The 12,602-nt window shown below is 41.9% G+C and overlaps 1 protein-coding gene across 1 annotated transcript in view; it reads left to right on the forward strand.

The window, feature by feature from the left end:
* Nucleotides 1-11,452, forward strand: part of LOC105809251 (NACHT, LRR and PYD domains-containing protein 4-like) — a 79,608-nt gene extending 68,156 nt beyond the window's left edge. Inside the window, 4 exon segments of the mRNA XM_012643003.1 lie at nt 1,605-1,775; nt 5,221-5,391; nt 9,994-10,164; nt 11,353-11,452. Of these exon segments, the coding sequence (XP_012498457.1) occupies nt 1,605-1,775; nt 5,221-5,391; nt 9,994-10,164; nt 11,353-11,452 (613 nt within the window).
* The last annotated feature ends 1,150 nt before the right edge of the window (nt 11,453-12,602 follow it).

A 12,602-nucleotide genomic window follows, 5' to 3' on the forward strand; every position in this document is an offset into this window, starting at 1 on the left:
TTGACAAAGCTGTTTTGGGAATTTTTGATAAAGGCTATTCTCACTGGGGATAAGCGACATCTCATTGTGGTTTTGATTTGCATTTCCCTGATGATTAGAGATGTTGAGCCTTTTTTCATATGTTTGTTGGCCATTATTCTGTCGTCTTTTGAAAAGTTTCTGTTCATATCCTTTGCTCATTTTTTGATAGGGTTGTGTGATTTTTTCTTGCTGATTTTCCTGAGTTCTAAATAGATTCTAGTTATCAGCCCTTTATCGGATGTATAGCATGCGAAAATTTTCTCCCATTCTGTAGGTTGTCTGTTTGCTCTCATGATAGTTTTCTTGGCTGTGCAGAAGCTTTTTAATTAGTTCCCTATGCTGGAACAAACATAAGCCTTGATTGACGTAATTGTATAGATAAGTCAATAAGAGTCCAGCCAAGGGAGAATGAAAAACGAAATATCTACATAAAGGCGTATGTTAATATTTATACCTGATGTCCTAGAATGCATCGTGATAATGAGCCCTGGGTATCCATCTTGCAGTTTATGAGGTTGAATGTCATCTGTTCTGTTTTCTCTCCTCACTGAGTTTGTTGATGCCGCCCTCACCATGATAACCATCTTGCATTGAGTTGATCAGACTCCTCAATGTTATTTATAGTTTAACTACACACATGTCCTGAAACAGGGCATCACACAATTTTGCATTGCTTTGAATTTTAAATGAATGGCATCGTCTGCTATGTGCTCTTCTTCTCATCATGATTTTAGTGTTCATCTGTGTTTAGCTGCTTCCACAGTCAGTTCCTCCTCACCACTGAATATTTGCGTGAATATGCACCAGTTTAGTTGCACGTCCTACCTGAGCTGAGGCATGGGCTGCTCCCAGTTGTTAACTACACATGCAGTCACGTGAGCGCATGCACACACATGCACACATGCACACACACCCACACACACATGCTGTAGTAAACATTCTAAGAACAGAATTTCTGGGCTGTGGCGAGTGTTCATGTCCAGTTTTACTGGCTTATTTCCAGATGTGCCAATCTGCAGTCCCACCAGCAGCCCGTATAAATATTCCCATGACCCCAGATTCTCATCCAGTCATTACTGTCAATATCCTTGTTACTACAACTTTGGCCAATCTGTTGAGCAGGAGATGGTATCTTACTGTTTTAATTTGCATTTCCTTGATTACTAGTGCACATTTTCTCATAATCTTACTATTCATCCTAGTTTGTCTAATATGTATGTCTGCTCATGTATACGATGCATCTGTCCTTTTTTTTAACTTCTGAAATGATGTCTCTTCCTGGGACATCTCCGTATCTGCTGTTTACTCTTTCGTCATCTATGGTCTGTTTCTCTTCCCTCTTAATCCCACCTCTAACTCTTCCCTTGACCCACGATTCCTCCACCCCGCCTCCTCACATCAGAGCTGCTGTCTTCTCCTGTAAAGCTCAGAAGCCCTCAGAGGTGACAGCAGAGCGGGGAGGAGGCATTTGCATTCGGAAAGAGAGCCCAGACAGAAATTATCATCCCTCAGCATGAGACAAGGAAAACCCAGTCATGGGGAAGAATAGAATTGCATCTCCTCTGTGTGTTTCTCTCCCACAGGATGGAGAGTTGTGGCCTCACAGAGCTTACCTGCAAAAGCCTTGTCTCCTATCTCAGGCACAGTGAGAGGCTGACCCACCTGAACTTGGCAGAAAACGCCTTGAAAGATGACGGGGCCAGGCGTATTTGGAATGCCTTAGAACACTTGACGTGTCCTCTGCAGAGGTTGGTGTAAACCCAAGGTATTTTCTTCTTGGAACTCCTGAAGCAGAACAGAGGGATTGAGAGAACCTGCTATACATTCATTTATTAAGTGCCTGCTGCACACTAGGCATTGTGCTGATATGGGGGTGGGGGGTGGAGCATAATAAAGAGGGAGGAGGGCTGTTACCACTTCCATTTCAGAGGCAGATTATCCACTGTCAGAGTTCTCAAGCTGTGTGCCAGTGCACCCCGGAGTAAGCTCACAGAGGGACCACAGGGCGTTTTCAATTTAGGGAATATTGACATCTGTTCATCACTGCAGGAACTTCTAGCTCGAGGTCATTCAGTTACAGCATGAGATTTTGTACTCATTCCTTTTAAATCTTTGCAAAGCTAGGTTTGCAGCCATTGCTGTCATGGGAACAGGTGCAACACAATATTTAATGAGGAACAAGGATGATGTAAAAAAAAAAAAAAGTACTGAGATGCTAAGGATGGTGAGAACTGAGAAAGTTTGGAAACCTCTGATCGAATGTGTTCACCTCACTCCTGGACATTCCAGTGAGCATTATGCCTCTGAGATCAGAATAAAGCAATGGGACCTGGCTTCCTGCTTTAAGTAGGTCATGTTGCTAACTCAACAGAATGGACCAGAAAACATATTAAATAACATCCTCTTGGGTGTTTATCTCGCCTTATAATGAATTCTTCAAATAGTTTCCTTTAATTTCCCTTAAGTGTCAAGTTTCGTTTGTCTTTTATTAATTAAACTCAAACTGTCTTATGCTGTAAAGAAGCTTGGTGGCTCATAAAAGCAGAAAGGCAGAGGTAGAACAGCCTCTATGCTTGGTCCCTGGGACCTCTTCCAACAAGAGCATGTAGAACAGGATGCTGCTACCAAGGGTCAATGCCAAAGTCCCTTCACATTTGTCACAATCACTCAGAATTCAGAGTTTAGAATGTGCCACTTCCCTTTGGATGATGTCATATCTTTGGGGAAAACCCTGGTGTTCCCAGGTGAGTGAGTGGAGGTCACATGCCTGAGCCCTGATGGGTGAGGACGATGGCATCTGTCCCTTTGTCATGCCAAGTGAGAGCTGAGTATTCTGCCTCCGAACAAGACCGTGTACCCCAGGATCCCACAGCAGTGTGAAGGAGATGGTCCGGGCAGCCTCTGCAAATGACGGCAGATGCTCACTTCTTGAGAAAGCCCAGCCGACCTCTCAGGTCACTTCTGAGCTACCTGTTTGCCTAATTATGACTTTCTCTTCCCCACTTCTGCCCACTGCATCTCAGGTGCATAACTCTCCCTCAGTGGGAAAAGCTCAGTTATGTATTATGTTTTTCTGACCCAGTACATTGAAATTCCTTTCAGGGGAAATTAGTCTACACCTTGACTTTTTTCTCCTTTTATCCAGAATATTTGAGTGAGCCCCTGTGTGATGAGAGTATTGTCATCCCTCAGTATGCTCGGGGGTACTGGTTCGAGTACCCCCACAGATACCAAAATCCCCGGATGCTCAAGTCCTTCATATAAAATGGCAGAATGTTTGCATATAACCTATGCACGTTCTCCTGTCTACTTTAAATCATGTCTAGATTACTTATAATACCTAACACAATGGAAATGCTATGCAAGTAGTTGTTATACTGTATTTTACTTGTATTATTTTTTATTGCTTTTACCCAAATATCTTCCATCTATGGTTGGTTGAATCAGTGGAAGTAGAACCCACAGATACGGAGGGTGGACTGTGCTATGGAACCAAGACAAACTGGTCTCCTGTTCCCAAGGAACTTACAGTCCATAGCAGTGGCTTTCAACCAAGAGCGTTTTTGCTCCCCAGGGGACATTTGGCAATGTCAGGAGATATTTTTTGTTATCACAACTTGGGGGAGAGGAGTGCTAGAGGCATCTAGTGGGAATAGGCCAGAGATATTGTTGAGCATCCTACAGTGCACGGGACAGCCCCCCAAGACAAAGAATTATCTAGCCCAAAATGTCAACAGTGCTGCGAATGAGAAATGCCAGCCTCTTCCATCACCTCTGGTATCTACCAATTAGATGCCAGTAGCACCCTCTGAGTTGCTACTCTGATTTATTTTTAATTTTATTTTTTGAAATGGTTATCATGACCTACTTAATTGATTTCTAACTAATTAGAGAGCCACAAATCACAATTACAAAAACATCCAGCTTCAAGACATGGGATATAGGCATGGATTGGTAATGGCAACTTAATGCAACAAGTGCTTCAGGAGGGAAGCCACAGGGTGCTGTTGTACCAGGTGGATGCCAAAGTAAGTGTTGTTCAAGCGATGTTCAGGTGGGTGGGAGGTGGCAACCTGGCAGCTATCATGTTGCCACCCAGCCTTGCCTGTTGCCTGGATCCTGAATCAGCTTCACCTTTAGAAAAGGCTTCTCTGACCATGCTCCTCAAAGTGGCCCAACCTCCCCACTCTACTAGCTTATCTTCCACCTTATTGCTGTGTTTATTTCCTGCAAAGTATTTGTCACAACCCATGGTGTATAGGATTCCATGAGAGCCAGCTGAGTCTCTTCCCAACTCCATTTTTGGGAGTGTCAGTTTCACAGTATGAAATCGGCCGTGATAGAAGTGTTTACACCATGGTAATTGGCAATCACTACAAACCAAGGCGTTTGTTTGTTTGTTCCAGAGAGCTGGTTCACCAGGACATCCCTGAAACCACAGCTATCTCATTTGCCTCTTTATTTTTCGTCTCACATTAAACTCTGAGCTGCCAGAGGGTAGGGGCCTGTGTGAATTTCCATCACCTAATCCAGTGCCCAAAGCACAATAAAGCTCAGCAAGTGTTTGTGAAATGCATGGAGTGGCACAAAATACCCCCTGAACCATTGAGATAGATTTGCAAAAAGAAGCAGGAAATTTTGCCACTGCTTTGGAAAACAGTGTTGGCGGCCCCTCAAAAGGGAAAATACAGACTTCACATAGTCTGTATTTCCTGTATCCATGTGAAAACTTGTATACAAATGTTCATAGCATTTATTCAAAATAGCCAAGAAGCGACAACAACCCAAGTGTCTGTGAGCCAATGAAGGAGATGAAGTGTGTGGTGTATTCAGACAACAGAATATTATTCAATCATAAAAGGGAATGAAGAGCTGATTCATGCTACTGTGTAACATGAATGATGAATCTTCAAAATATTATGCTAAACGAAAGAAGCCGCACACCTTATGATTCTGTTTCTATGACACACCCAGAACAGGAAAATCCCCAGAAAGAGAGAGCAAATTAGTGCTGCTGGGGCTGGGGTGGGTTGAGGGGAAGAATTGGGCTAAAAACCAATGGTTTGTACACTGTAAATTGGTGAATTGTACGGTGTGTTAATTCCATCTTGATAAAGCTGTTATATAAAGAAAAAAGCAAGGAGGAAGTAAACCTAAGGGTGTTTTGGTTGGTTTTTCTTGACCTGTGTTTCTTTGCAGCCTGAGAAAGTGTGATTTGACCTCTAATTGCTGTCAGGATATGGCCTCTGTGCTCCCTAAAAGTCAAACCCTGAAAAGTCTAGACCTGAGTTTGAACAGCCTACGCGACGACGGGATCCTCCTGCTCTGCGGGGCCCTGCGGCATCGCGACTGTAAATTACGGATCCTGGAGTGAGTTGCCACTGGTTTCCTTCTTCGAGACCAGGAGAATCGTATGTGAAACTCTCAGGATAGAATATAAGAAAATGCCTTTTAATTTCTGGTTGATTGGAAGATGGGGACACTACCAAGCAGTGGCTCTCAAAAGGTCATCCTAGGATTGGGGGCATTTTCATCTGGGATGTGGTTTGAAATATAGTTCTTGGGCCCCAGACCTCGGGAATCAGAAACTCTAAGGGTGGGACGCAGCACTCTGCGCTTAACAATTGTTTTAGGAAATATTCTTCCAGTTTAATACAAGATAAAAAAGAGTTTGTCGATTTTAGACTGATACTTAAGATGGTTGGTCTTATGAAATCGACTTTTATGCTTAGGATTTTTTTTATATATATAATTCTCTTTTTCTCTCCTGTTTGGTCTTTGTGCTAACATGTATAATAATAGCCCGTGACAGGAAAGGATTCATCCTACTTTTAATTCTTTGAGTAGTTGCCTTAAGTATTTGGAAAAGACTTGTAAACCTCTCTTCTCTGGCAGTCAAAGAGTGAAACTATTTTTGCATTTTCTACCTACATTTTTGGTTCTCCATTAGCATAATCTGGATTTTAAATCTAGATCATTTAAATTATTTTTATATTTCATCTTTCCTTACTAGGATTAGTTTTGTTTGCTTTTTTCGGTATGCTTAAAATATTTTATAACTGTTTAAAATTTTATCAGAAAACAAGATTTTTTATTTTTTTTGAGTCATGACAATACTTTATTTATTTTGGATAAAAGTTCTTTGTCAGATATATATTATGCAAATTTTTTCTACTATCTGTGACTTGAGTTTTCTTTTCTTTTTTTTTATTTCAGAATACTATGGGGGTACAAACATTTTGGTTCCATATAATGCCTTTGCCTCGTGTTTGTTTTTGTTGGTAATTTGCTCCTTCAGGGCTATTCAGTATTCGCTGCCAATCACAATTCTTTCACTCCACAAATTTAGTCTTGGGTTGTAAATGTCGATTTATCTCTTAGAAGAGGTGAAAATTTTTTTCAACTATGAAAGGAGTTTCCATACTGGAAGTATTTACATCATATTCTCTCTAAGCCTTTGCTTATGGGAGACTATTGTTTTAGAATCTACTTTCACCCATGAGCAATAACTTGGCTCGGTATAAAACTCATGGGCCTCATCTGTCTTCGTCTGTTTTCTGTTGCTTATAGCAGAATACCCGAAAGTGGATAACTTATAAAGAAAACAAATTTATTTCTTACAGTTATGGAGGCTGAGAAGTCCAAGGGGCTGGGGGACTCTGCAGAGTCCTGGGGAGGTGCAGGGCATCATTTGAAGAGGGGGCTCAGGCACCAGCTCAGGCCTCTTCCTTCTCTTACAAAGCCCCCAGTCCCACTCCCATGAGAACCCACTAATCCATTTACCCATAAGTCTATGAATCGATCACAACCCAATCACCTCTCAATACTGCCACACTGGGGATTAAGTTTCAATATGACTTTTGGAGGAGACAACTATTCAAACCATACTGCCATCCCAAACTTCTTGATCTAAAATTCCCTAGATTTTATTACTATTTCACAGAACTCTACTTTTGTAGAAAAAAAACACCTGCATTTTTTCCCAGGGGAAAAAATAGGCTTTTATTGTTTATTCTCTTCATTTAAAAAATATTCCTCACATACATGTAGGTTTTATTTATAATAAGTAATAATTATTTTAAAACAAATAACCAATTTAAATGATGTGTAATTTAAAACTACTCTTTCTACTATTAAAAGAAAATGATTGAAGCAACTCAAACAGAGGTAAAGGCTCTGTTTATTACAGCTGCTCAGGTAGCACCCGAAGACCAGGCACCTCCCTGATTGAGGCAAGGTCAAGATCTTTATTTATTTTAAAATATTAAGAGGGTACAAATGTCTTGTTACCTGGATACCTTGTATAATATGATACTTAAGTCGGGGCTTTTAGTGTACCTATCACCAGAACAGTGTTCACTGTACTCGATAGGTAAGCTTGTACCCCTCACCCCCTCCCAACCTCCCCTGTTCTTGGTTTCCAATGACCTTTATATCTCTTTGTGCCCATGTGCACCCATTGTTTAGCTCCCACCTATTACTGAGAACATGTGCTGTTTGGTTTTCCAACCCTGAGATACTTCACTTAGGATAATGGTCTCTAGTTCCATTCAAGTTGCTACAAAACACATTATTTCATTCCTTTTTGTGGCTGAGTAGTAGTCCCTGGTATAGATACACCACATTTTCTTCATCTACTTATGAACTGATTAACACTTAGGTCAATTCTACATCTTTGCAAATGTGAATTGTGCTGAGATAAACATTCAAGTGCAAGTGTCTTTTTTGATAAAATGACTTCATTTCCTTTGGGTAGATACCCAGAAGATGACCATATAGTCTTTGTTTTTGCTTCTGTTTTTGTGGTGAGTCACATTTATTGATTTGCAAATGTTGAACCATCCTTGCATCCCTGGGATGAAATCCACTTGATCATGGTCAATTATCTTTTTCATGTGTTGTTGAATTCAGTTTGCTAGTATTTTGTTGAGGATTTTTGCATCTGTGTTCATGAGGAATACCGGTCCACAGTTTCCTTTTTTGTTGCGTCCTCTCTTGGGCTTTGATATCAAGGTGATACTGGCTTTGTAGAATGAATTAGGGAGGATTGCTGCCTTTTCAATGTTATGGAATAATTTCTACAGGATGGGTGCCAGTTCTTCTTTTTAGGTCTGGTAGAACCTGACTGTGAATCTGTCTGGTCTGGGGCTTTTTTTTTTTTTTTGTTGGGAGGTTTTTTTTTTATTACTGCTTCAATCTCACTGATCATTATTGGAATGTTCAGAATTCCTATTTCTTCCTGTTTCAGGCTTGGGAGGTTGCGTGTTTCCAGGAATTTAACCATTTTCTCTCCATTTTCTAGTTGATGTGGATAGAAGTTTTTGTAGTATTCATGGATAATATTTTGTATTTCTGTGGTATCAGTTGTAATGTTTCCTTTTTCATTTCTGATTAAGCTTATTTGAGTCCTTTCTCTTCTATCTCTGGTTAATCTGGCTACTGGTCTATCAATTTAGTATATCTTTTCAAAGAACCAACTTTTTGTTTCATTGATCTTTTGTATTGCTTTTTGGTTTCCATTTTGTTTAGCTCTTCTCTGAGCTTTGTTATTTCTTCTCTTCTGCTGGCTTTGGATTTGGTTTGCTCTTCTTCTAGTTCCTTGAGATGTGACCTTAGGTTGTTAATTTGTGATCTTTCTGTCTTTTTGATGTAAGCCTCTAAGGGTGTGAACTCTCCCCTTGGGACTGCTTTTACTGTATCCCATGGATTTTGAAAGTTGGTGTCCCCTTTGTCATTCAGTTTGAGGAATCTTTTGGTTTCCATCTTAATCTCATCACTGACCCAAGGATCATTCAGCAGGTTGTTTAATTTCCATGACCTTGTGAAGATTTGTGCATTTCTCTTGGATTTCATTTCTAGTTTTATTCCACTGTGGTCTGAGAAGATACATGGTATGATTTCAATTTCTTTGAATTTTCTGAGACTTCTTTTGTGTCCTAAGATGTGAGCAATCTTGGAAAATGTCCCATGTGCTGATAAGGTCAAGATTCTTACAAAGTATGGCAAAGTCAAGTATGCATCCTTGAAGTTGTGACTTAGGCAGCAGTTTCCAACGCTAACTACAACCAATAGGTGGTGGTTGCTTGTGTTTGTGTGCCTCTTCCTCAGAGGAATGGGTACAATCCCAGTAAACATAGTGACAATGTTTTCCAAGAACTATATTTTTCCAAACCTTGTTCTTTATTGACTAGTCAAGGTTATGGGGCAGGAGAGGTAGATGGTGAAAAAGAAAGCAAAGAGGGACAAAGTAGATGACCCTCTGTGGTGTCTGCTTTGTACTACTCGTAAGAGCCTTGCCTCCTGGAGACTTCACTCTTTGTCCAAGGACAGGGTCCAAGGCTACTGGTTTCCATACCTTCCCCTCATGGCACATACACCATGCAATACACAGCACTTCTCTGCTGTGGCATGGTTGTTCACTTGTGGACCTTTGGCTCCCATTTTGCTGTGAGTGCTATATGTGAGGGCAAAGTGATTTAATCCTAGAAGGATCCAAACACCTGGCCCCTGAGGATAATGAACCCACACTATTCGAATATATTTATGTGGTTACCTGCCTCCTCCCTCCCACCCCACCCCAGTCAATCGTGAGTTCCAGGAAGCCAGGGATGGTGTCTGATTTGCTCACTGTTGTGTTGAGAATACACAGTAGGGTGCCTGGCATGCAGGTAGTATAAACAAATATCTTTCAAATCAGCAAAGATAAGTCATTACAATCAATTTTTTTTACAATCAATTTTTGAAAGACATATTTGGCTCATAATTTCTTATAGTGAGGACTTTCATAGCCTCATCTTAAAAATCACCCAACATACACCAAAAAACTGATGGATTGCAGGTACTTAGAACACATTTGGGAGGAAATTACTTGTTCCTGTCCGAGTGTGATTTCCAGGCTGTAAGCCACCATGTTGGTTGTTCTCTCAGGTATGGGATGTGGTAACTTTCCTGCTGTCTGCTTCTGTCTCTCAGGCTGGAAGGATGCCTGTTCACCTCCATCTGCTGCGAGACTATGGCCTCCATGCTCTGCAGCAACCAAACTCTGAAATACCTGGACTTGAGCAAGAATAACATCGGAGTCCACGACATACTGACCTTGTGTGGGGCCTTCTCAAGCCAAAAGCAGAGAGAAGAGGTCATTTTGTAAGTCTCCACTAGGTCCCCTGTGCAAAAACAATTACCCAACGAAAAAAGTCCCTTCTAAAGAGTGAAATGCTGGACCTAGAATGCTGTTATTGCAGATCCTGCCCCTCTTCTGCTCTCAGTTCCTGGGGATTCATAGATTCCTTGTTGTGGCTGTTCAAACCCCCAACCCCTGCTTTTGTCTGGTGGAAACAGTGACCTGAATTCTCCTGTCTGATATTTTCTTTCTTTTTTCCTCCATCTTCATCTTTTCTTCATTATTGTTTCTTTGTTTTCTTCATCCTCACTGCTTGCTTTGAACAAGAGTTTGCTATTCCCACCTACCAGGGATACGGCTGTGAACAAGTTCACCTATCTGAGCCTCAGTTTCCTCATCTGTAAAATTGTGACGGCATCTTCCTCCATGGGGATATTTCGTGAAGACTGAAAGAAAATGCACACATAAGGCACTTAGCACAGTGCCAGACACCGTTATGTTCTCAACCAGTGGTGAATTCTGAGGTTATAATTTTCCCAGTGTATTAGTTATCTATTGCTACATAATACATTACCTCAATACTTAGTAACTTAAAACAACAGACACTTATTGTCTCACACAACTTCTGAGGGTCATAAATACAGGAATGGTTTAACTGTGCGATTCTGGCTCATGGTGTCCCACAAGGTCTCAGTTACACTGCTGGCTGGGGTTTGGGGGCTGTTGAACCTGCTGTGTGGCTGTGGGCAGGAGGCTCAGCTACTCTCCAGAAGGTTGCCTGTGACATTGCAGCTGGCTCCCTCCAAAACAAGAGACTGAGAGAGATGGTGGCTGGGAAAAATGATTGACAGTCCAAAACAGAGCCACACTCTTTTGTTGTTTAATCTTGAAAGTGATACCCCATCACGTCTGCCTTGTTGTGTCGGTCACACAGACCAACCCTGGCCCAGTGAGAGAGGGAATACACAAGGGTGTGAGCAGCAGGAAGTGGGATTGAGGCCATCATGGAGGTTGCCTGCCGCACCCAGTGGGTGGCTGAACGAGGGCACTTTGAATCCAGGCCTGAGCTCTTGAGAGCCACCTTGCTGGTCTTGATCCACTCCACAGGGCCAGGGTGGTAAATTCCTGTTCTGGAGATTTTGTGTGCTTTTCTAGGACTGCTAAAGAAAACCAAACGTAAGAAAACAAAACCTGATTTTTGTCCTTCCCAGGGAGAGGAAAGAGAGCGGTGGAGTGGATATGCTGCCCAGACTGGAGGGCCCGGCCGTGGAAGGGGACTTTCTGAAGATCGTGCAGTACTGGAACTCCTAGCGCTCTGGTGAAGCAGTAGAGGTGAATTCATCTAGTGACATGCCCCACCCAAGACATTTTTCTTCCTAATGAAAAATTGGGAAACAGTTGCCTGTTCTGTGGGCCATTCTGAGTCTGGGATGGCTCAGTTACTTCTCAGAAACAGCTCCCTCAAAGTTACAGAGTGTCATGTGTTTAGACACAGATCAGTCACTGAATTAGGGGCACCAAGGTACGGGGGGTTCCAGCCACGTCTACTTCTGGCCACTGGAATGTCCTTGAATATGTCATGTAAACATCTCCTCTGGGAAATATCTGTCTCACCTCCCAGTGTATTGGGAGAATTTAATTAACAATGTGCATAAATGCAATTTGAAATTTTTTCAAGTGTTACTTATTTACCAGTAGACTGGTACATCAACTGTTAAGGAAGAAATATGTGTGTGTTTTTTTAACTTGTCTAGGGAAAGTGTCCACAGGAAATTTCCAAGGAAGAAAATATAGGTGCTGAAAAAAGGAAATCACCTCATGTTTAAGAAACTCTAAAAATGAAGTGTGACTCTTAACTTTTTTAGGTCCTAGCCAACTAGTACATTCTTAAAGTAGTTGCAGAAGCATTTAGAACTCAAAGATCTAGAAAACAATCACAATGCTTTTTTTTTTTTCCCTTTTAAAACAGTCATCTTTTTCTACATAATGTAATGATCAGGTTTCATCCACCTCGGCTTCTCCACTCTCCGAAGGAATTTTGTTCCAAAAGTCAGAGTAATTGGGATGCTCAACCCCCCATCCCTTTCTTAAGGGGTGACACAAAGGGTCCTCCAAGGTCAAACTCTGTGACATGGACTCGAACACCTGGAGCTAATCGTAAAGTGATGCCACAAAGATTCACAGTGAATGAGGTGGAGCTGCCCAAACTGCCTGCTTGGGGCCTGCAGGGTCAGAGATGAACAATGTCAGGCCAGGAAACCTGCCAATGACAGGCCCCCCAAGGCCCCACGGTGGGCCTAGGAGAGGCCCACCTTGCTAAGGCAACAACAGACTATGCCAGCGAGAGGGTCCCTGGGATCACTGGGGAGAACAAGGCTGAAAATAGGACGGTGGTTTGCAGTCTTTGTGGCCCATCGTATGACATGGGGCTCTTTGAAAATACTGTGGCTTCTCACTGGCT

The sequence above is a fragment of the Propithecus coquereli genome, unplaced genomic scaffold (genome assembly GCF_000956105.1).
Source record: "Propithecus coquereli isolate 6110/MARCELLA unplaced genomic scaffold, Pcoq_1.0 Scaffold193, whole genome shotgun sequence".
Classification (NCBI taxonomy): Eukaryota; Metazoa; Chordata; class Mammalia; order Primates; family Indriidae; genus Propithecus; species Propithecus coquereli.